The sequence below is a fragment of the Camelus bactrianus genome, chromosome 2 (assembly GCF_048773025.1).
Source record: "Camelus bactrianus isolate YW-2024 breed Bactrian camel chromosome 2, ASM4877302v1, whole genome shotgun sequence".
In the NCBI taxonomy this organism is placed as follows: Eukaryota; Metazoa; Chordata; class Mammalia; order Artiodactyla; family Camelidae; genus Camelus; species Camelus bactrianus.
The window spans coordinates 37,262,717-37,287,600 of record NC_133540.1 but is presented as its reverse complement, the minus strand read 5'-3'; the positions used below and the strand labels follow the sequence as shown (position 1 = coordinate 37,287,600).

The 24,884-nt window shown below is 38.6% G+C and overlaps 1 protein-coding gene and 1 pseudogene across 2 annotated transcripts; one reads left to right on the top strand and one right to left on the bottom strand.

Annotated features, from left to right (window-relative positions):
* Positions 1-3,430: 3,430 nt before the first annotated feature.
* On the top strand, positions 3,431-17,096 carry RAB33B (RAB33B, member RAS oncogene family). 2 transcript variants are annotated; one of them, XM_074378517.1, is made up of 3 exons: positions 3,431-3,627; positions 3,864-4,131; positions 14,267-17,096. In XM_074378517.1, exons 2-3 carry the CDS (start codon positions 3,883-3,885, stop codon positions 14,705-14,707), a joined length of 690 nt encoding a protein of 229 aa, XP_074234618.1. In that variant the 5' UTR covers positions 3,431-3,627; positions 3,864-3,882; the 3' UTR covers positions 14,708-17,096. The 2 variants fall into 2 exon arrangements, with proteins under 2 accessions (XP_074234618.1, XP_010952919.1); XM_010954617.3 differs by lacking the exon at positions 3,431-3,627 and having other exon boundaries at positions 3,734-4,131.
* Positions 17,097-22,871: 5,775 nt separating this feature from the next.
* LOC105068695 (histone H3.3A-like) lies at positions 22,872-23,607 on the bottom strand (annotated as a pseudogene).
* Positions 23,608-24,884: the final 1,277 nt, after the last annotated feature.

Genomic DNA, 24,884 nt, shown 5'->3' with positions numbered 1-24,884 from the left:
AATTCCTCACGGACAAAAATCATATTTTATCTTATCCCCTGCCCCAACCACTAGCACAGTGCTATATATAGAATACACAGTTAAACATAAATCCTCAATGAACGTACTTATGAAGATATGACTTGAAGAATTCTGAAACTCAGTAAACTTACCTATAAAATGTTGATGTTAATTTACTGTTTAGGTACTAAAATTAAAGTTTTTGTTATTTACAATGTACTATCCATCATATGATATTTGGGGTAGTATTAAACAGTGATATGGTAATCTGGTGGAGGCCAACAAGACCAACGTTATACTTCTCTGGGGAACTGGAGTTCTGTCTTTTAGGGAGTGGTGATTCCTGCTATCAAATGGGATGGACAGGAAACTAGAGTTGTGAGAAGAGCCCTTATACAGGCCAGTGGTTCTCAATGAGAGGGGGAGGGGACATAATTTTAACATCCAGGGGCATTTGGTAAAGTCTAGAGATGGTTCGGGCTGTTACAACTAGTATATTACTATCTGCCACTGGCAGATAATGGGCAGAAGCCAAGTATGCTACTAAACATCTTACAATGTACAGGACAGCTGTCCACAACAAAGTATTATCTGGCTCACAGCGAAAGACAAATGCTTTATGATACCACTTATATCTGGAATCTTAAAAATATAAATGAATGTATATCCAAAACAGAAATAGACTCACAGATATAGAAAACAAACTTGTTACCAACAGGGAGAGGGGAAGGGGGAGGGACAAATTAGAGGTATGGGATTAACAGATACAAATTACTATGTATAAAATAAAACAGCAAGGATATACTGTATAGCACAGGGAATTATAGCCACTATCTTATAATAACCTATAATGGAGTATAAGCTGCAAAAATACTGAATCACTATGTTAGACATGTGAAACTAACACAATATTGTAAATCAACTATACTTACAAAAAAAAAAAAAAAGAATTATATGGCTCAAAATATGCCAAGGTTGATAAGCTCTTAAGTAGGCAAGCAAGCGAACTCTCTTTTGTCCTCCATCCTCAGGTCTGAATTTAAAGAGTGAAGTGTAGGATCTTTTCCTTGGTAATACCAGTTAAAAAATGGCTCTGCCACAGGGAGGTGGCATCTCTTCAGTAAACAAAAGTGGAAAATGAGTAGTTACATCTTGTACATAAGGTTACCCTTATTTTATGTTTTTAATATCCATTCAGTTTTTTTTTTCCTACTAGAAAAATACTTTCAAATACCCATCTTACCCTGAACCATGTATACTGTTCCAGTTGTACTGCTAAAGGATCTGAATTCAGTCTCTCCTCAGCTCTGTGGTAAATTATTAAGCAAAGGAAGGGTTCATGTTTATATTTGAGGCCAAGTGGCTTATGCTTTGGCAGCAAGTAGTGAAAAACTCCAAGGACAAAATGAATTCTCAGGAAATAGGGCTGCATAATCCATCACTTTTCCTGACAGTAGAATCTCCTTCAGGCATCAAACCTGGAGGTTCTGGGGTTATTCAATTAAGAAGAGTGACATACACTTTAGTCACATAAGGAATCTCTCAAACTGCAAATTGAAAATATCAAACTCCAGATAACAATGGCAAGTGTCTACAATGATTTTTCCATCTGAGTGGTGCTGAGCTGTGTATAACTGTAAAGGGTTCAAATTAATAATCCTTCACAAGAAATTTCTCACCTCACTCACTATTCATCGTTTGCTGAATAACAATGAGCTGAAAGTCAGTAGTCAAGAGTTGACAATCTAGTTGAAAGGCACAGCATATAACCATGAAACTTAAACAGCAAAGACAGTATAAGCCCAATGAGCAATACCCAAAAAGCATATTAGATTTAGAATAAATCAAGAACATTCTGAACTGAAGTAATCAGGAAAAGCTTCAGAGGTGAGACTTTTGAGCTAGAAATGGAATATAAATAGGATAAACAGGTAAGAAAAAGAATTTCTGGTGCAGGCTAAACCAAAACAGCCAGAATACAAAAAAGAAAGAGCAAGGGTCTTGAGATGCAGAGTCATGATGCTTTTTTCACCACCTTTTGAAATTACCCGATTATCCTCAGCTTTGAATTCTTCAACTGCTTTTTATCATTAAATCTTCAGATTCTATCCTTTAAATGGGATAAGTAGAGTAGATTAGAGGAATATATTTCAAGGCCCTCTGATAGTTTCTGGGATGATTAATGTTCACGGAAATAACCTCACAGATGAACATTTAGGCTTTTCCAGGCCATGGTCTGGTTTCTGTCACAGGAAACTTAATAAATGTAATTGGCATATACAGTCAACAAGGTGAGTAAACTCTCCTCCTGGCTAACAGAACTTGGTATATCAATAACTGCATAAAGTTTTTCTTTTACCACAACAGAAACTATTGTATAATAAGGCTTTTGCAAATTCCTGGCAACTCAGCATGCTCAGGTTCTACCACTAATTTGCTCTGACCACATTTTCATTTTATCTATTGAAATAAGCAGTTTATCTCCTTTCCTAGGACTTCTAGTGCTCTATTGTTCCCCTCATTCTATTTAAGGGACGCCATGTCCTCTCTGTAGTCCTTGTATTTGCAAACGGCATAACCATACGCTCAAACAGAAAAAAACCAAACCAAACCAAAAACCCACTCTTGTTATTACAAGACAAAACAAAGCTTTCCACAAAAAGCAGTATGTTTGCATATTTTGGACTTTTTCTATGACTCAATGAATGGTAGGTTCCCTCGTAAGAATTCATGGTAATCCAGGGATTCTTTAAGGTTGAGTGGTCTCGTCTAATAATACTGTCCTCAGATATATGGACAAAGACAACTTCCGCGTGCGCTCTGTAACATTTAATGGCTACATCACCGTCACCCAAGCACGAGGGAACAATGAGTTTTATTCTCACCAGAGACGCCGTCTAGTAACAGCTCTTGGGTTCAATGCCCTGAGGTGGTCCACCTGTGACCTGCTCAACTTCTTGGGCCCCGAACCCTGGGCACCTGGGTCCCGCGGATATCGAAATATTGCTAAGGCGACTAATAAAATTCTCTGTGCAGAGGCGGCGGGCGGCCTCGAACTCACACCTGCTCCCGGACACCCCATGCTCCTGCCAAGGCTCAAGCTCCGCGCGGCCCGAAGGTCGCTTTTAAGTGTCTCCCGCGCCCCAGGGGCTTCCAGCAGCTCCTCGGGCCCCACCTCTCCCAGCCGTTGTCGCTGTCCCAACTCCAGCGATCCAGAGAACCTGGAGGAGACAGGGAGCACAGCCGACACCGCAGGCCCAGGCAGCAAGGTAAGGGAACCCGCCTCCACCTCCAAGTCCAGGGAAGCCCCAACGGTACGTCGATGATAGCACCGAACCCGACGCCCGAGCCTTCCGAAGACTACGTAGCCTCACCAGGTACACGCCCCCGTTGAAACGGCTCTTCGGCCCTCTCGCGAGAGAGTGCCTGGTGGTGCCTCCTTCCTTTCAGCTGTCTTTCTCTCCCCGCCCCCAGAGTGCTCGCACGGCTTCCTCCGGTGGGCGGTAGCCTTGGACGTGGCGGGGCCGGGCCAGCCTGGGCGCCGGGCCTCGGGTGCTCTGCTTAGCTGCTCGGCAGCTGGCCTTCCGCGCCCCCGTCAAGCCCCCGACAGGCCCGGTGCCTTCCCAGGTAGACGGGCGCCTGGCCGACTGACGCTGGGGTGGGGCCGTGGGCCGGGCGGGAGGGTCAGCGAGGCTGGGCTGGTGGGCGCCACACCTGCGGGGGCGGGCGTGGGAGGGTGCGCACGCGCGCTCTGGGTCTGGAGGGAGGTGGCTCCTGGGACGTTGCGCAGCGGAGCCGGCGAGCTAGGCGCGCTCGCTCACAGTGGCGTAACCTCTCTGCCTCTCTGCGTCTCCTTCCCTCAGTTTGAGGCGGGTCAGGAGAATGGCTTCAGAGATTGAGTCGTCGCTCGAGGAGAGCTTCTCGTCCAGCGGTGCTATGTCAGGCGCCTCAGCGTTTCTGCCTCCGGCTCGCTCCCGCATCTTCAAAATAATCGTGATTGGCGACTCCAATGTGGGCAAAACGTGCCTGACCTACCGTTTCTGCGCCGGCCGCTTCCCTGACCGTACCGAGGCTACTATCGGGGTGGACTTCCGAGAACGAGCGGTGGAGATTGATGGGGAGCGTATCAAGGTGAGCGGATGGGAGACTGCCAGGTAGCCCCGGCATGACAAGTGTCCCAACTCCTCCGTGGGTTAACTGCTGGCCCTGCGCTCCATCTTTTCTCACACTGATGAGGATGTTGGAGTCGGGGATTGGAAGGCTGTGTATGTAGCAAACTTATAAGGCAGTGCTTCTCAAACTTCAATATGCATACGATTTACCTGGGGATTTTTTTTTTAAAGTATAGATTCTGATTTGGTAAGGTCCCAGGTGATGCAGATGCAGCTTGTCTATGGACCACATAATTGAGTAGCCAGGGTGCAGAGGGTATCCACTGACTCATCTGCTGTGTCTCACGTGCTGGGAGTTAGTGAAGTAAGATCGAAGAAAAAAACAGTGAAATTTCTCAAGTACAGGAATTTCATGGAATAAGTATTATTTATTAAACATTCATTTGAGCACTGCCTTGGGTATTGTGGAAGTAAAGCCCTGTTGCCTTTGAGGAAGTACTTAGGTGTCCTCGTGCATACAGTTTTGCTACAGTAGTTTAGGTATGACATTGAGTTGTTTAGAAAAATTTATTTTCCTGCGGAAACATTCTGTAGTTCCTACTTGGTTCTTACTTGGATTGCCAGAAGCACATTCTCAGTGCCACCCTCTCAGTTTTTTAAGCCCCATTGGTGGCTCCTGAGACTGGAGACACAGTAGCAGTGGAGCACGTAGTAAGCCCAAGGCCAAGCCTGGGGTTCTGAGGGGTTGGAATAGGGATTTGGAGAATAAGGATCAGTAACAGGGCTGAGGCTTCCTGATGATGTAAATTTTAGACACACTTCCTCACTCTGAGCCACTACTAACCTTTCAACCACCTGCTAATATTATCGCTTAAAAGATGTGGACGCGAAAACTGCTCTGCTTTCCTTATACTACATTTATTTTTTCACTTTAAATTAGGATGCTCTTTACCTCAGTCCCCCGTGGGGGAAAAAAAAAAGCTAACTTCTTTCTCACCCTCACGTCCTTGAGGCAGGAACAATTTATTTTTAGTTCCCTAACCACTACCCCACCTCCTCACACACAAAGGGATTTTACTGCTAATCACAGTAAAGGAGAAAAAAGATTGAAAAGAAATCAGTATTCTGTAGGCCCTTTTGCCTTTTAATTTTCACATTAATTTTTAATTGTCCCATTCAAGCTGCCAGTGGTGGTCCTTTGGATGCACTGTATTAGGGAGTTAAGAAAGATTTGTATACATTGCAAAGGAAAAGGTAGAATAAGAGGCTGAATATTTTTCAACAGAATTAAGTTAGGCCCAGGAACTTGTGTAAGAGGAAAATAACGGGGCTTCTGAGGTTGAGAGGGAGTGTAGTTTGGGAGAAGGAGTTCTGAGAGAAAGTGTTTGGGCTTTGGAGCCCAACTGGCCTAGCTCAGATCTGAACCTGTGAAAGGGCTGTCTGTCCTTGATAGGGTGATGAACTTTGCCTGAGACTGTCCCAGTTTTAAAACTGAAATCCCACATCCCAGGAACCCCCTTCATCTTAGGCGAACTGGGGTAGTTGGTTACTCTACTCCTTAGGCAGTTTCCTTCATCTTTCCAAGTCTATTTTCTCATCTGAAAAATTGGGGTAGTAATAATGTATCGGAACTGAATCACTATGCTGCACACCAGAAATTAACACAACATTGTAAACCGACTATAATTCAGTCAAAGATAATAATAATAATACCGAATCAGGCTAATGTGAGGATTAGATGAGAACATATATGAGGCACCTGGTTCATAGTTGGTAATCTGAAGAAGATTCTTCCTTGGTGGCTTAACATCATTGTTTCTCTTTGGCACCATCAGTTCTGTGGCTGCACAACCAGAGAGTGAAACACAGATAGAGCAGACAGCTGAAGGGAAGAGAAATTGCCCCATATGGGATCAGGGTAACACAGGGAATGGAGGCTGGGAGGAGCTGGGGTTGAGTGGCCCTTTACCTGCGTCTGAGTTGCCATTTATACTTAAAGGTGAATCAGGTGCAAATTTAAGAAATACTTACAGCATATTAAAAATATATATATAAAATATGTCCAGTGCAGATCATTGAATGATTAACTAGTGGGATTAGTGCTGGCATTGATAAATAAACCAGAACCACAGATGTGATGAATCTGGGAGCACAGAATTGATCCTTCTGGTTGAGAGAGGCAAGGAGAAAACCTTTTTCTCTGGGTTGATTCTTCCTGAGCTTTATCTTAACCTGATAGGTTGATAGGGACACTGAGTTGATATCCTAGTTGACAGGGACACTGAGTTTCTTTTTCTCCTTACTAAGGCCTTAACTATTGACTTCTACCCCCAACTGTAAGACTTGAGAGAGATTTTTATTGTGATTGAAAAGACTGAAGAAATGTTCAGAGATTTCTGTAGTAGAAAAAGAGGGCTATTTTGGAAATTTTTTTTTTGGTGTCTAAAAAAAAAAGTGATATAGAAGAGCTTTATTCCATGTGTTGCTGCTGCTTCTTTTTTGTTAACCTATAATATATCTTAAGTACTGCTGAAATGTTCATATTATTGCTTTGGAAAATTATAAGCCTAATCTGAACTGTCATTTCTTCTAATTTTTCATCTTAAAGTGGAAACTGGAAAGCTCTATGTTACTTTGCTAATAAAATTACCTTCTAGACATTATATTTATTTGATAAAAATGAGATACTGTGTTAAATGTTTTGTGGACTAGAAATTTTTCAGAGCATGTCTTATTAAAATAGCAGTGCTATTTTTGAATCATCTGAAATGCTTTATTAAATGCAGTAAAGTCTATATTTGCTAATCTGTTCCTAAGTACTATATATATAAAATTGGAAGAGTAAAATCTTGTTTGTAGAATTTTGGAAGTCAAAATTATAAAGTGAACTCCTTAAATAGAAATACATTTTATTTTATTTTATTTTTTTGAGGGGGGGAAGTAGTTAGGTTTATTTATTTATTTATTTTTGGAGGAGGTACTGGGGATTGAACCGAGGACCTTGTGTGTGCTAAGCATGCACTCTACCATTTGAGCTATATCCTCCCCTCCATACATTTGATTTTTAAATTGAGACTCAAATCCTTAACGCTCCTTCCTTTTATGTGTTTCCTCATTATAACTAGCTACGTTCCTTTCATATCAGTATGGGACAGTGGCAGCACCAACAGAATCATTAAAGCCTAGTGTTGGGTTTAATGCATCCTGTCACTAGGGATCAGCAGTTCCTGTCTGGACATTGGGATAGCTTACTTGTCATTTGTAGTGGTGTGAAGTTTTGCCGTATTAAATACAAGATGTTAATATTAACTAAAAGAAAATAATCAGCACCGCTTCACCCCAATCCCCCCATTGGTAAATCAAACCCTTGATGAGTAATTGCTGGAAAGAAGACATTCTGTTAGGAACAAAGAATTATGATCCAGTGCAGGGGTCAACAAACCATGCTTGAGGGCCAAACAAAACAGTGTGCTGCCGGTTTTGTTTTTGTTTTTTTTTAATTGAAATAGAGTTGATGTACAATATTATGTTAGTTTTAGGCATACTACATAGTGATTTTGATATTTAAAAAAAAAATTTTTTTAATGGAGGTGCTGAGGATTGAACCCAGGACCGCGTGCATGCCAAGCATGCACTGTACCACTGAGCTATACCCTTCAAGTACCCTATAGTCCAGCCATTTATTTGCTGATCCGTATGTTTTCCTCTTGCATTTCCCACTCTGCCTGGAATATTCTCCCTTCCCGTGTTTCACCACGTGTAATTCTTCCTCATTCAACTCTGTGTTTCTATTAGGAATTCCCCTACCACTTATTCTCCATTCTATCCTTCTGTGAACTCTCTTTAGCACCTTGCCTGACCCTTTAAATTATCTCTTTTCTCATTGTATTGTATATGTGTCTACCTCCCTTGTTAGGTCTTATTCAATCTTATTCAGGACAGGGTCCAGGTGTGGTGAGTCCATAGATATCTTCTAGTGTGTAGTTCAGTTTCTAAACTATGCAATACTTGGGGTAAGTGTTGAATGTATGGAGGCAGGAGATCAATTGGTAGGCTGCTCTGGAAATCCAGAATTGAGGTGATAAGGGAAGCTAATGGAAAGAAAGAGGTAATAAAAGAGGTATTCTGATGATAAAGCCAAAAGGCTTCAGTAGCTGGCTTTTGGTAATGAGAAGAAAGAGGACTCTGGCTGACTGGAGGTAGGTAGTACCTTCAGTAGAGAGGAGTACAGTATGGAACATTGAATTTTCAGAGGCTCCATAAAAAGTTTTATTTTAGTTTTTGTTGTTGTTGTTGTTGATATGGTGGTATATTCAAATGGAAATGTATGATTGGCAGTTAGAAGTGTGGAATTGGAGGAGATAACCATGAAGAGGCAGACGAAGTTTGGGCACACAGATAGATGAGAACAGAATGCCTGATGCAGTTAACATGCATAGACAGTGGAGTAGAGGTTTGTTTCATAGTGTGATGAAGATGGTATGTGATGAATGCTGAAGCCAGGTGTAAGTCAGATTATTTACCTTTATCCATTGTTCTTTCTTGATCTTTATTAAAAGTAACCTGATGCTTGTAAGTCAAAGAATATTTTATAAGACATCGTCTTATACCTTACCTTACTAGAATTAAATTGCTAATTCATCTTAAAATGTAATGATGGTCACTAGGGAGATGCCAAATTGGTCCTCTTGATTTGATTTGCATTGAAATTCAGTGAATGAGAGTATTAGCAGTTGGGGTACCCTACAAAGAAGCTTAGTTTGTGACTACTTAGCTCAGAAAACTTGGGTCTAGTCTGACAGAAATTTTGTATTGTGGTGGTTTGGTCCTGGCCTGTGTGATACAAGCCATGTATATTTCCAAAGACCCAAGCCTTTCCACTATCTGAAGGATCCCTGGAACCAGTTCAGAGCTCTCATTGTTTTTCCAGCCTGATTTCAGAAGCCTGTGATTCTTGTACCTCTTCTTACGAAGGTGGAAACATGGTGTGTGTCCTCAGGTGGTGAGACATGATAGAATTATTTACTTCCCAGGAACCTTTGATCAGTTAAGATCTTTTGCTTTGGAGTCTGTGTTAGGACTCTGTACTCAAATTAGCATACACAAAATGAAAATCTTGTTTCACATAACTGAAAACACAGAAGTAAAAAAGTTCTCTTTCTGCGAGTTCTGACACCAGTCCTAAAATGGAGACTCGGTGAGTCTGATGATTGAGACACATGACCATTCCTGAGCTGTGGTGGTGATGCGGGAGCTGGTGGGACTGGTCATGTGTCTAGCTGGGGAGCCAGGGGTTCACATGAATTGAAGGCAGGGGAGGGATGGTTCCCCAAGGAAAATGAGGTGCTGTTAACAAAAGTGGGAGTGGAGGCTAGGCTGAGAAGACCAGCATGCATCCACTACAGAATCAGCCCAAGTTTAAATCCTTAAGACTTCACGGTATAACTGAGTCAGTATGCTGCACACCTGAATGAACACAATATGGTAAATCAGCTATACTTCAGTTTCTTAAAAAAAGACTTTGTAGTAGCTTTGTGACCTCAGGTGAATTTTTTAACCTTAAATTTGACCTTACTGCAAAATTGGGTAATTATTACATAGGGTTGTATATATTAAATAACATAATGCATATAAAGGACTTAGCATAGTGACTGGAATGTGCTTGGGCTGTGCTAAGCCCCAAATAAATATCAGTAGTTTAAGAGTAATCACTAATACCTTCAGGAGAGATAGCAATAATGAAAAGTAAATAAACAGAGAAAGCATTGGGAAAGAGAATAGCTAAGACTGCTGTTTCCAAATTGTATATATTCTAAAGTAACAGCTAATTTAAAAAAAAAAACTAAAAAGATCAGCCTACAGTGTCCCATAAATTAGCTCTGATTTTAATATTGAAACAGTCTCTTGAAAGGGTGAATGACTGGATCAAGGTCACACAAGTTGGGGGCAGTGTGGAATTTATAACCCAGGGCTTCCAGCTCTTGCTTCCTTTCTCTCCCTGCTTGCTCTCTTCCTGTCCCTTTCATTATGCTATAATTAAATTCTTCATTTAAAGTATTCCTTTCAAATAGTCACACAAAATTTGTTGCTTCTCCTTGCTAGGGAAGCTAAAATTTATTTTAAAAATTTGCCATTTGGATCTATACATCAGATATACATATTTATTTCTACTGTGTACCAAAAGCAAAAAGAGTTCTCCTGAAATGTTACTAATACTGGTTATGATGTTGATTTATATCAGCGTTTATGTAATTATCAGATGATCTTTTATATAGGCTGCTTAGAAGCAAAAATAATAAAAATGTGTTCTTTGAAAAGACAGGGGAAGAGGAAATTTGATAGCTGATCAAACAAGGAAAGATCATTTGGGCTAATACCTTTATTCTTTTTAGTCAAGTAAAAGAAGTGTTAAATTAATTTAGTGAGATCATTTCTCACTTTGGTAATAAAACAACCAAAAGTGCTTTCATGAAAAATAAGAATCTAGATTTAGCAAATAGGTTGCCTTTTTCTTGGAACCTGATTTTAGAATTTAGAGTTTCATGAAATATTATTAGTGTATTTTATGTTGTCTATGTAATGTTTAAAATGGGAGTAGTATCTGTAGACACACCTATGAGTCATTTTCTTTCCTAATATATTAAGTATTAAATTGGGGAAAACAGCTCTGAAAATACTCCCTAACTTAACATTTCCCAGACAACAGTATGTCACTTCCTTAGGTTCCAAAGTGTCATTCTCTCTTTTTTTTAAACATTGTGAACCACTTCACTCAGAGTTAAACCTCAAGATTTTTCTAGGTTATCATGAGGTTTGTTCCCCACTGGGTATCTATTTGTGTCTCTCATTTAGTCAAAGTTTTCTCCAGCCTTTTATCGCTGACAGTTTTTATCAGTTGTCCTGACCTTTCTTTGCCAGGTCTCTCCCTGCTCCTTCCCTGTCCCCTTGCCCTCATCTCAGTGTCCTGCGCAGACCTGAAAGGCAGCAGGCAGCATAGCAGTGTCTGCATCCTATGCCTGCACTTGTTCTAGCAGTTCTGTGAGCAAAACTTTGAAGCTTCCTTTTAAATACAGTCAGCCCTCCGTATCCGTGGGGAAATACTTGAATAAAATAATGCCATTTGCAGCAACATGGATAGACCTGGAGATCGTCTTTCTAAGTGAAATAAGTCAGAAATAGAAAGAAAAATACCGTATGATAACATTCTTATGTGGAATCTAAAAAAAAGAAAAAGGAAAAAGAAGACACTAATGAACTCATCTACAAAGCAGAAACAGACTCACAGACATAGTAAATCTTATGGTTATGGGGGAAGGGAGTGGGAAGGGATAAATTTGAGAGTTTGAGATTTGCAAATGATAACCACTATATATAAAAATATATAAATATACAAATTTCTTCTGTATAGCACAGGGAAACTATATTCAGTATATTGTAATAACCTTTAATGAAAAACAACATGAAAATGAATATATGTATATATATGCATAACTAGGACCTTATGCTGTATACCAGAAATTGACATACTGTAATTGACTATACTTCAATTAAAAAAAAAAATTCCAGAAAGTTCCTAAAAAGCAAACTTGATTTGCCCCTTGCTGGCAACTATTTACATAGTATTTATATTGCATTAGGTATTATAAATAATATAGAGATGATTTAAAGTTTATGGATGTGTGAAGATTATATGTAAATACTATGCCATTTTATATAAAGGACTTGAGCATCCGTGGATTTGGGTATTCGAGGAGAGCAGGGTCCTGGAACCAATCCCCCTGGGGAGTATTGAGAGACAATTGTATTTCTTTGTAAGTGCCTTATTAACATAGTAATTACTTTTATGGCTCTCCAATAAAGTGTAAAGAGTTATTTCATACTACTCGTTTCCTAGAAGTCTTGATATGATTAGAATGTTCTGAGCAGGACTGATGGAAGGTGAGGTTGTGTTGAGTCAATCCTAGCTTGAAACAAAAGAATAATTTTCTTAGGAATAAACATCGTCATCACCACTTACACATTGAGGACTTCCACAGTTACTTTGAGGTAGGTCTAAATTCGGGGTGACTTTTTTTCTAGCTTTAGTTTGTTAAATAAAACAAATGTATGTTTGTTATGGGAAACAGAAAAGTAGAAATAAAGGGGGAAGCTGCCATAAAGACAACCATTGTTAATATTTTGATGTATTTCTTTTTATATGCTTTTTTATAATTTTTTTCTTATAAATATACTTTGCTTAAAACATTATAAATCATTCTTCATCAGTGAAAATATTTTTGAATACCTGAGCTACAGGAATGTTATTAAAAGAGGAAAAAAAAGATCAGCTCCAGTTTCTTTGAACAGCTTTTATTAGGTCAATTTACTTTTCTCATGTGATAAAGAGACCAGAGGCAGCAGTCTGTATGGTGGGATGCTGTCAGCAGGATTCCAGGTTTATGCTACACTTCTGCTTTGTGGGGCTTTCTTTTTCATGCTTATAGAATGATTGCTGAACCTCCAAGCACTGTATTCTATTCCAGGCAGAAAGGTATGGTGAGGGAAGTGTAAAAGGCTCGTGCAAATGCTCTTTTTTAAAAATCATAAATCAGTTCATTTTTCTAGAAACCCAGAAACTCCCACTGAGGAAACTGTTTACAGATTATTAGACAGAACTGTCACTTGGACCCTAGTTCCATGAGAGCGTGAGACATCAAGTTTGTACAGGCATACCTTGTTTGACTGTGCTTCGCAGATACTGCAGTTTTTGCAGATTGAAGGTTTGGCAACCGTGTGTTGTCAATAATGGTCAGCATTTTTTTTTTAGCAATAAAGTATTTTAAAATTAAGGTATGTACTTTGTTTTTTTTAAGACATAATACTGTCGTGCACTTAATAAACTACAGTATAATGCAAACATAACTTTTATATGCACTGGGAAACCAAAAAAATTCGTGTGACTCACTTTATTGCTGCATTTGTTTTATTGCGGAGATCTGGAACTGAACCCACAATATCTCCGAGATATGCCTGTATAGTATTTTATAATTCTACCTGGAACAAAATTAGATTTATGTTAATTAGGAAGAATGGGAGAGTTTTTCAGAAAATGGAGAAATTTGGGCTAAAAAGAGCTACCATGAAAAAGATGAAAAAATCACAACTGATGAAAATCAAGGTAGCATGAAAGATAGTGGTGACCAATATTTCCATCTCTAATCACATTTTTTAAACTGTGTTTATTCATTCATTACATCTTAATTGAGCACTTACCATATACTGCCATGTGTTCAGCACTTCCTGTCTTACATCCTCCTTACTTTCAGGGCCGCCTGCAGTATCCCGTCTCCCTCTACTTCAGTATTGCTCTGTGTGAAATCCCCGGCTTAGGCTTCCATCTGAGTATCTACAAATAGTACAAGTCTTTCAGTTAAAAGTTACCTGAGCAAATCTGCCTCTAGTCTTTTCCCTTGTGACCAGTATCCTCATCATTCAACTGTTTTTTAGGAACTAAACAAAGGCAGGATAAATTCAGTGTTTTAAGAGAATCATAACATATGGCTTATATTTAGCTTTAGATATCATTTTCCCCAGTCCCTCTATATTTACACTAGGAGGTATTGGTATATTTTTATTGGTAGAGATGGTAAGGATAGATAAGTGATTTTCTAGCCATTTAAAATTTTCAAAGGGGCCTGAATTTCATAGGCTGTGTATATATGTTGATTTGGGGGCTAGATCTCATGACTTTTCACATCTGTCCTAAGTACTATTTTAGATTAGATGTGTAAAAGGCAGGGAATGGCATATCGTAACCAAATTTACAGAAATTAGACACTTAACATGTTTGTTAAAATCTGGTATGTATTTCTCTTAGTGCTTTAAAAATCAATTTTTGAGGTATAATTTTTTCCAAACAAAGTTGATTTACTGAAATTAAAGTGCTAACTTGAAGTATTTTGTTATGACACTTGAATTAACTATGAGGTAACTAGACTAGTATCATGAAATCTGGATCCTGTAAATAACACTGAAACGGCATGTTGAAAGGGAGTGACGTTGTAGTTGTATAAGTGAAAAAGTACAAAAGACCATGCAAAGGTGGTTAAATTTTCCCCAGTGCATAATTGGAATGAAAATTTTAGTTTTCCTCTTTTTTTTCACCCTACTTTCAGATCCAGCTATGGGACACGGCGGGACAAGAACGATTCAGAAAGAGCATGGTACAGCACTACTACAGAAATGTACATGCTGTTGTCTTCGTGTATGATATGACCAACATGGCGAGTTTTCATAGCCTGCCGTCTTGGATAGAAGAATGCAAACAGCATTTGCTAGCCAACGATATACCAAGGATTCTTGTTGGAAATAAATGTGACTTGAGAAGTGCCATTCAGGTACCCACAGACTTGGCACAGAAATTCGCTGACACGCACAGTATGCCTTTGTTTGAAACCTCTGCTAAAAACCCCAATGATAATGACCATGTGGAAGCTATATTTATGACCTTGGCTCATAAGCTTAAGAGCCATAAACCATTAATGCTTAGTCAACCCCCTGATAACGGAATTACCCTGAAGCCTGAACCAAAGCCTTCAATGACGTGCTGGTGCTAAATAACAGTCTTTATTATACTATCTAATTTTGACGACAAATACTTTTGAAGTATGACAGTGAAAAGTCATAGAATTTAATCTGAAATATAATGGATGGTCCTGACACTTTACTTTTTATCATTGTCATGCTTATTTTTGTGTTTTGTACCTACTTAATCAAGTTTGTCAGGGTGACAACACAAGGAAAAAGTTTTCAAGTGAGGTTGAAATGAGGTTAGGATGAATCAGAGCATCTTTCCATTGAGAGCCCAATGAAGGAAGCTTCACATGAGAACATGATGGAATTTTAAGAGTCACTAATTGTTTAATCCTGTGTTCCTGGGATTGAAAAAATATATTAAGGGTTTAGTATATTTGTTGGTATGTCCTTTGAATGAGAAGTGTTCTCAATAGGATAAAAACTGATATTTGCCTCTCCCTCAAGTTGTTTCTTTGTATTATTGGTTTATGTAATTGCATTATAATTGGTATATTTTAGAGCCAAGACTTTAGTTCTAGTGGGAAGAGAAGGTGTAAAATGTTTTCTGGTTCTCAGTCCATAAAGAATGACTTTTCCAACAGTTCTAGATGATATATATTTCTAATCAATATCAATCAGGTCTACAAAATTATTGTTATTTTTAAAAGAGTAATTTGAATTGTTTTCTTACTAAATTCTTTAAAATATGCAGAAGTAAATCAGATTTTAATGCAAAAGACATGACATAATAAGGTGCTTTATACTTTGTTTTGGTATTTTTAAGCGGTGAAAAACTAACTGAAAGATTTGAGGAGTTGTAATTTGGGAGAGAATAGGTGAACATGGTTCCAGCTACCACAACAGACCTATTCCTGGCTTTTAGTAATTTCAAGCTGTGTATCTGACATAGTATCTCTTGCTCTCCCCCACTCTCCAGTCAATGTAATGCCTAAAGGCTGAATTAGCAAATCATCTTCCACTTGGACTGAGGGCATACCTCTAATTGCTAAGTGTCTACATGTATTTCTCTAATAGTACTGTGTTACAGTACGTGGGTTGTTTAAATCTTTAAATTTTACGGTCGTAACAAGATACTCCTCCTCAGTATGAAAAATAAATTAAATATTGAAAAATATCTAGTCTATCCCTCAGTGGTAGAAAGGCTATTTCATAAAGTTTTTTACCCTAAATACTTCCTAAAAATTTTTTTAAAAATACTTTTATTTTGAATTTAGGACTTTGCACATGGAAAATAGTAAGCTTGCATATGAAGCTATTAACATGAATGGAATTGTAAGCCATGACCTTTAACTGAAGTGTGCATATTCACTAATTCTGAAAGATTGCTGAATTTAATCATTTTAGAGGAAATTAAGCCAAAAGGTGATTATATTTAAAATATTTTCAGAATGTGGGAAACTAATTAAATATGTGATCTAATCTAATCTAGTGTAGAATTTTCTGTTTAATCATCATGGTGGTCCTGACTGGATAATTTATAGAACAAGATAATTCTATTAAATGAACTAACTGAAAGTAATAATTATAGGAAATAATTGTTCTGTTTTAAACATCAGAGCTTAAAGGAAAACAAATTGGCTTTGATTTTAAGGAGATTAATCCAGTTTTCTTACCATGCTGGAATTAAAAATGGTTTGATTTTATCTAAATTAATGTTGATTTATAACTATTTTTATAGTAAAACAATGACAGCTGTTACAATTGTGGTGGGTGTAACAGTTTTTTAAAGAAGGGAATCTGCTTATTGCTTATCAAAACATTTTTCTAAAGTGGAAGAAGAAAGTTTACAGACTTTCCAAGCACATTTATGTTTTCTCAGTGCTGTTATTAATCATTTTTTAAAAAAGGTAATTTAACTTTCTTTTTGTAAGAAGTTAGTAGTAAGTATCCTTTACAGTTCTGTGAAAGGCCTGATTTTTTCACTTTAATATTTATTAATTTTAAAATATTTGTATCCCATTTATAGTGATTTATGGTTTTAGTTTTTTCTACATGCTTTTGTTTTTAAAAAGAACGTACTTAACAGCTGAATGGGGATAAAGCTTTTAGATATTTTCCAAAATATTTATAAAATGCTTCACTGACTATTGAGAAATCACTTCTAAATGGTGGCTATCAAACAACTAATTATTTTAAAGCACAAATCACACATTTTGTAACTTCTGTGTGAATTTATTTTAACTGTGACCTTTAGTTGAAAACATCAGATATGTTTTAGAAAAGTCATAATTTGAGAACACCAAAGGAAGCTCATCCAGTTAGCTATGAATAGCAGTGCTTTATTGGCAGTATATTGCTAATACATTTCCTCATGAAGTCTAAACTAGAGTTAAATAATTTTGTTGTGGAATAGTGTCACTGTAACTTTGCCCTCATGAAGTTCAATAAACCAGCTTTGGCATAAGGAAATTGTGGTTTATTTTCTTTGTTTGGTTACTAGGTTGAATCCAAAATAAAACAAAACATACCTCTTCTTTCCCCAGACTTCCAGGTAATTTGTAATACATTAGACTCAAACAGAAACGAACTCATCTGGAAATTTCTTTGGGAAATACCTTCAGGGTTAAAGAACCTTTCAAGAAAAAGCCCGAAGTATTATGGCTGATATGGTAACTTTTTTATTTGAGAGGCTGAGTAATCCAACTTGTTTAAGAACAAACACTTCAGTGCAAATGGCCAGTACTACAAAAGTGGTTGACATCTCTAGATTTACAGGTAAATGAATTTAGCAGAATGAATAACTATAAAATATATGAGAAAGAAGAAAAAGAAATACATGGTGGGTTTAAGATGATCATTTCTACATGCAGATTACTGATTTAGGCCCTTTAGGAAAATGTGGATTGGGACCTGGGGCCTCTGAAATTCATACTGTATTTCATATGTAAGTCACTCTATTGTTCAAACGCAAAATTACATTGTTCATGAAAGACTGCTTTTTTTTTTTTTTTTTGGCTTTTATTTATTTATTTATTTAAATCTTTTTATATATAGTAGCTTACATTTCGAAATCTCAAACTCCCAAATTTATCCCTTCCCACCCCCTTTCCCCGGTAACCATGATTGTTTACTATGTCTGCGAGTCTGTTTCTGTTTTGTAGATGAGTTCATAGTGTCCTTTTTTTTCTTTCTCTTTTTTTAGATTCCACATATGAGTGATATCATAGGTATTTTTCTTTCTCTTTCTGGCTTACTTCACTTACAATGACGATCTGTAGGTCCATCCATGTTGCTGCAAATGGCATTATTTTATTCTTTTTTTATTGCTGAGTAGTATTCCATTGTATAAATATACTACAGCATCTTTATCCAGTCATCATTCGATGGACATTTAGATTGTTTCCATGTCTTGGCTATTGTAAATGGTGCTGCTAGGAACATTGGGGTGCATGTGTCTTTTTGAAGAGTTAAGGTTCCATCTGGGGATGCCCAGGAGTGGGATTGCTGGATCACATGGTAAGTCTATTTTTGGTTTTCTGAGGAGTCTCTATACTGCTTTCCATAACGGCTGCACCAAACTACATGCCCACCAGCAGTGTACGAGGGTTCCCTTTTCTCCATACCCTCTCCAGCATTTATCATTTGTGGACTATTGAATGATGGCCCTTCTGACTGATGTGAGGTGATAACTTCACTGTAGTTTTAGTTTGCCTTTCTCTGATAATTAGCAATTTTGAACATTTTTTCATGTGCCTATTGGCCATTTGTATGTCTTCATTGGATAATTGCTTGTTTAGGTCTTCTGCCCATTTTTGGATTGGGTTTTGTTGTTGTTGTTGTTATTAAGTTCTATGAGCTGTTTATAGATTCTGGAAATTAAGCCTTTGTCAGTCACATCATTTCCAAATATTTTCTCCCATTCCATAGATTGTGTTTTTGTTTTGCTTATGATTTCCTTTTGCTGTGCAAATGCTTATAAGTTTAATTAGGTCCCATTTGTTAATTTTTGCTTTTATTTCTGTTGCCTGGGTAGACTGTCCTAGGAGAACATTGCTAAGATTTATGTCAGAGAATGTTTTGCCTATGTTTTCTTCTAGGAGATTTATGGTATCTTGTCTTATATTTACGTCTTTAAGCCATTTTGAGTTTGTTTTTGTGTATGGTGTGAGAGAATGTTCTAACTTCACTGATTTACATGTTGCTATCCAGTTTTCCCATCACCATTTGCTGAAGAGACTAAATTTTCTCCATTGTATATTCTTGCTTCCTTTGTCGAAGATTAATTGACCATAGTTGTGTGGGTTTATTTCTGGGCTCTCTATTCCATTCCATTGATCCATATGTCTGTTTTTATGCCAATACCATGCTGTTTTGATTACTGTAGCTCTGTAGTATTGTCTGAAGGAAAGACTGCTTTTTTAAATTGGATAATAAGACAGTAATTTGGACAAGTCTTTTGGGGGCAAATACTAATTCACTTCGTCTGTTGAAATAACCTGATTTATCAAGCATTTGTCATTATAAAATAATATATTAACAAATGGGAATTCTGTAATATAATGTGGTAAATGTAATTAAAGAGACAAATACAAAGGACAGTGAGCACAGAGAATGGTGTGATCTTGTGGCTCTGATGCAGAGGAGTGAATGTGCAGTGAAATGAAGGGGTGGTCAGAACCTGGGAAATGAAGCTCGCAAGGCGGGTTGTAGTTGAACCACCAAGTTGCCATAGGCAGTGGAATTAGGACGCACTTGGGTGCAAGTGTCAGAAACTCAGTTCAAATGCACCTACAGGGGAATTTATTGCCAAGAATCTGACTTGTGCAACGTGAGACTCTAGGACAAGGATGCAGCTGGACCCAAAGGAGAGCTGGGATTGAGCACTCAGTGTCCTACTTTTGGGCTCAGCTTTGCTGCACACCTTCATTTTCTCTCTTTTGTAACTGAACTTCTCTCTCTCTCTCTCTCTCTCTCTATATATATATATTTTTTTTTAATTAAAGTATAGTCAGTTTACAATGTTGTGTCAATTTCTGGTGTACAGCACAATGCTTCAGTCATACCTGAACATACATATATTTGTTTTCATATTCTTTTTCACTGTAAGTTACTATAAGAATATAGTTCCCTGTACTATACAGTATGAACTTGTTTATCTATTTTATATATAGTAGTTAGTATCTGCAAATCTTGAACTCCCAATTTATCCCTTCCCACCCCCTTTTCCACTGTTAACCATTAGTTTGTTTTGTATGTCTGTGAGTCTGTTCCTGTTTTATAAATAAGTTTGTCTTTGTTTGTTTTTTTTTTGTTGTTGTTTTAGATTCCACATGCAAGTGATATCTTGTGGTATTTTTCTTTCTCTTTCTAACTTACTTCACTTCCACTTTTCTGGTTCAGTTGGCAGAAAACATGACCACTGACTGTTTCTGAATTTTTGCTTGTTGCAGGCATCCAAAGAGAAACTGACTGATTATCAGTCCCAGATCAAAATTTCTAGGATGGCCTGGATAGAGTCAGGTGCCCAGCCCAAGGCCAATAGCCAAGAAAAGATCAAATAGGGAATTCCACGTTTGGGGAAGAAGGAATTTTGAAGAAGGGAAGGGGAAAAGAGGATAGCCACACAGAAACATTTGAGCTTTACTATTTAGGCAGCGGGTAACCAATGAAAACATTTAAGCAAGGTAGTGAGTGAGACCATCAGATTTATGTGAGAAATTCCAGTGGCAAGGGAAAGGATATGTGGGTATGGAGCCATGGTGGCCAGTCAGGTTACTGTAATAGCCTAGAAGAAAGAACTTTCACTAGGATGTTGACAGAAGAATATACCATACAGCATTTATCTTTCTCTGGCTTACTTCACTTAGCATGACACTCTACAGATTCATCCATGTTGTAACAAATGGCAAGATTTTCTTCTTTTTAAGACAATAATATTCCTCTGTGTGTGTGTGTGTGTGTGTGTGTATTTGTGTGGCATTTTCTTTTTTCATTCGCCAGTGGACACTTAGGTTGTTTCCATACCTTGGCAATTGTGGCTAAAGGCTGCAGTGGACATGGGAGTATAGGTGCCTCCCTGACATAATGGTTTTGTTTCCTTTGTATACCCAGAAGTGTGATTGTTGGATCATACGGTAGTTCTATGTTTAATATCTTGGGGTATCTCCATACTGTTTCCCATAGTTGCTGTACCAGTTTACATTCCCAGCATCAGTGTACAAGGATCCTTTTTTCTCCACAGCCTTGCCAGGATTTGCTGTCTCTTGTCTTTTTGATAACCATCCTAGGTTAGGTGTGAGGTATTATCTCATTGTGGTTTTGATTTGCTTTTCCCTGATGATTAGTGATACTGAGCACCTTTTCATGTACATGTTGGCCATTTGTAAGTCTTTGGGAAAATGTCTATTCAGGCCCTTTTCCTATGTTTAAATTATGTTATTTATTTATTTTTGCTATTGCGTTACATGAGTTCCTTGTATATTTTGGATATTAACCCCTTATTAGATATGTGATTGGCAAATATTTAAATACCCCTTATTGTATGTGTTGTTTGCAAAATTTCTCCCATTCTGTAGGTTGCCTTTTAATTTTGTTGACGATTTCCTTTGCTGTGCAGAAGCATTTTAATTTCATGTAGTCCCACTTGTTTATTTTTGCTTTCGTTACCTTTGTTTTTGATGTCATGTAATCATTTTCTTAAAGAGGGTCCACTAAAGTGAAAAAGATATCAGGTCTCCTAAAACCCAGATATTCACCTGGAATGAATATATTCATTCTGTGGGACACTTGAGGTCTATAAGTGGTTTATCAGTATTCCTGGCATTTATTTCTGCCAGTCTCTGTTGCGTCTGCTGCAGTTTTGGCTTATTGACAGAGAACATCCAGTTTCTCAAGCCAGCAATTCATAAAGTTGTTCTGCAAATATAAGATTAGTCAGTGTTGTCTGCTTCATGGAGTCTGTTGTCCCATTGTATCCACAGATGCTGAATAACACACATTTTTAAATTCTGAAGACATAGGAACTTAATCACAAAAGGTCATGTGTATCATAAACCAGATGCGGAAGCACCCCTTAAGCCTTCGTCCTGCTTCCTCTTCTCTTCTGGCTGAACAGCCTTTCCCATTATGATATCTTCAGACAGCACTTGATTCCCAAACCCACTTCCAGGGCCTTGACTTTGCCCCTGAATCCCTGTGTTCCATCTTCTTTTTGAGGTACCAGTGGCACACCCAAATGAAACATGTCAAAATCCAAACTCATAATCCTCCTCCCTGAACTCTTTTTTCCCTACATTTCCTCAAAACCTCCGGGCTCTATTTGAGGCTTCCCTTCACCTTCCACATCTGGTTTCTCCCGGGGACCTGTCACTTTCGTTGCCTTTGATCCTTGCATTTGTCTTCTTTCCAAAAAGCTGTGGACACTGCGCATAGACTCTGAGGTCCAACTACTTGGGGACTGAATCCCAGATATTCTAATGGTGAAGCCTCTCAAGGCCTCAGTGTCCTCTCATTTTTAAAAGGGGGCTGACAATAACTCGTAGGGTTATTGTGAGAATGAATGAGTTAATATATGGATAGTATCTATTGCAGCACAGATTTCTCCAAAACCTAGTAGGTAAAGCCACAGCCACGTGTTATCTGTCACTGTTGTGGTGGGTCGGGAATGGGAGAGTGGTCCAGCGAGGCAGGTCTGCTGTCATCTAACAGCAGGGAGGGGACACCAAACAGCTGATCCTCCTCCAGCATCTCTTCCTCTCTGGTATCTCCACATGGTGGCCTCAGGGTAGCGAGCCTTCTCTTAGGGTGGCTGAAGATGCACAGAGCAAGCGCCCTGAGATAACCCTGCTGAAGCCCCAGGGCCTTTTCTCAGTTAGCTCGGAAGTTCTGCTCCATTCATGTCCAAAGGCAATCGCTCAAGCCTCCGGAGGTTGGAGACACAGCTGTGTATGGGGGCCTTTCAGAAAACTTGTGGACCTTTAAAAAAAAAGCATCACAGAGAGTGACCATGAACATGCTTTGTGCTGTTCAGATGACTCACTGGTTCTCTCCTGGCAGAGTAATTAAAAGACTTTGAGTCTTCTTTCACAAAAAGACATGATTCAAATTGTTGACCGTTTCTCTAATGACGAAGATCTGGAATGTATTTCATCCTAAGGAATATGCTACCGGAATAGTTACTTTTAGAAAAAACAAACATGCTTTATCTCTTCCTGTTGGATGTTTGAAAATGTTTCCATCTGATGTGCTTCTTCTTTTTCCAGAAAAATTTAACAGGTTTATTTATAATTGTTATAAAGTTGAACTGCTGAAACTTGTTCACTGAAACATTTTGACTTGCATTAATGCTTTATGTCCTGCATTTATATTAAAAATTCACACACAAATGAAAAAGGAAAAACTGCCAATACCTGATTTCCGTCCCCTATTTTTCTACTTGTAATCATATACTTAGGTACCTTTTGACCCCATGGAAAAAAATATCAAACGTTAGGAACTACCAATAACAGGAAGGAGAGATTTTTTTTTTTTTTTAAAGAATGAAATGTTTCCCATCATAGTGGATTCTTAAGCACGTTCTCCACGTATGCGGCGTGCTAGCTGGATGTCTTTTGGCATAATTGTTACACGTTTGGCATGGATAGCACACAGGTTGGTGTCTTCAAAAAGGCCAACCAGATAGGCCTTCCTTGCCTCCTGCAAAGCACCAATAGCTGCACTCTGGAAGTGCAGATCTGTTTTGAAGTCCTGAGCAATTTCCCGCACCTGACGCTGGAAGGAAAGTTTGCGAATCAGAAGTTCAGTGGACTTCTGATAACGTCTAATTTCACGGAGTGCCACGGTACCAGGCCTGTAACGATGAGGTTTCTTCACCCCTCCAGTAGAGGGCGCACTCTTGCGAGCGGCTTTTGTAGCCAGTTGCTTTACCACCGGTCGATTTGCGGGCGGTCGGCTTTGTACGAGCCATGGTATAGAGACCTCCTTACTTACCCCTCTTTTCCTTCGGCTGGAGCTCGGCAAGCCAGAGGCGGCGCTGGCGTTGGAGGGCTACGGCGGCGCGGCGGCCCATCTGATGTGCTTTTGTTTCTAAAGTCTATAAAACTTATGTCTGAGCATTTAAAAATTATTTATATATTTATGTGTTTATTTACATCTAAACAGGCTAATGATCAAAAGCAAAGAGGTGTCTAAGGATTCCCTCAAAACAATAACCAAGATGGATACTGATCCTGCTGGTGCCCCCACAGAATGCCGAGGGTGGTGACGGTGGTGGTGCCCTGAGATGTATTAGCAAGTACCTTGTTATGGCAGATACTGTTGAGCATTTGAGAAGTCATAATTTTCTATTCTGTTTAGAAATTTCCCAAACTAAGACTTACACTAGATTTTGGATCCATTTGTTACACACATATATATATATGTATACACACACACACACACACACACACACACACACACACACACACACACATATATATAGCACCCAGTTAGTTTGTAAGAACAAGTTGGGGAGATGGACATCTAGCAGATGAATACCAGTAAAAGCCTTTGCATAGCTGATAGGTGGAACAGAAAACTCAGCCTCCAGATTTAATAAGCCTGGTGGTGGATGTTGTTCTGTTTGGACGTAAGGATCTTTGTGAGGTCTTTTTTTCTTTTTTTCCCTTAACTTTGGTATTAAGTCAAGTGTCGATATAAACTGGATTTAGAAATAGACCTTTGCCTTGCTTTATCATGAAGCATTAAACCAAGATTTTCAAAATAATGAAGCATATTTAATCTCACTACTTTCCCTGAAAAATACTGGCAAAATAGGCCTGGGTGTGTGGGAGAATAAAAAGGCTTTTCAAGACTATGTAAAAAGAAAAAAAAATGATTATTTAAAACTATATTTCATCTCATCCCTGAAATTTCTATTTTGTATGTGTTTCTTAATCTACTTAATGTTATCAGTACGGATCGTGACCATAGGTTTATTTATTTATTTATTTTAATGGCGGTACCCGGGGTTGAACCCAGAACCTTGCGTGCTAAGCATGAGCTCTACCACTGAGCTATACCCTCCCCCCAGATTGTGACCACAGGTTTAGATGAACATGCATTGGAAGTGCTGATCGCACACTTTTTCTGGTAAGGGTGTCTGGTCTGAAGCGTCTGAAGAGCACTGACCTACATACACACTTGGTCAGCATCTGTGGAACCACCTAAGCCAGTGGCACGCGTGTCCTTCGTGGCTTTGTGGGTACATGCTTCTTCACC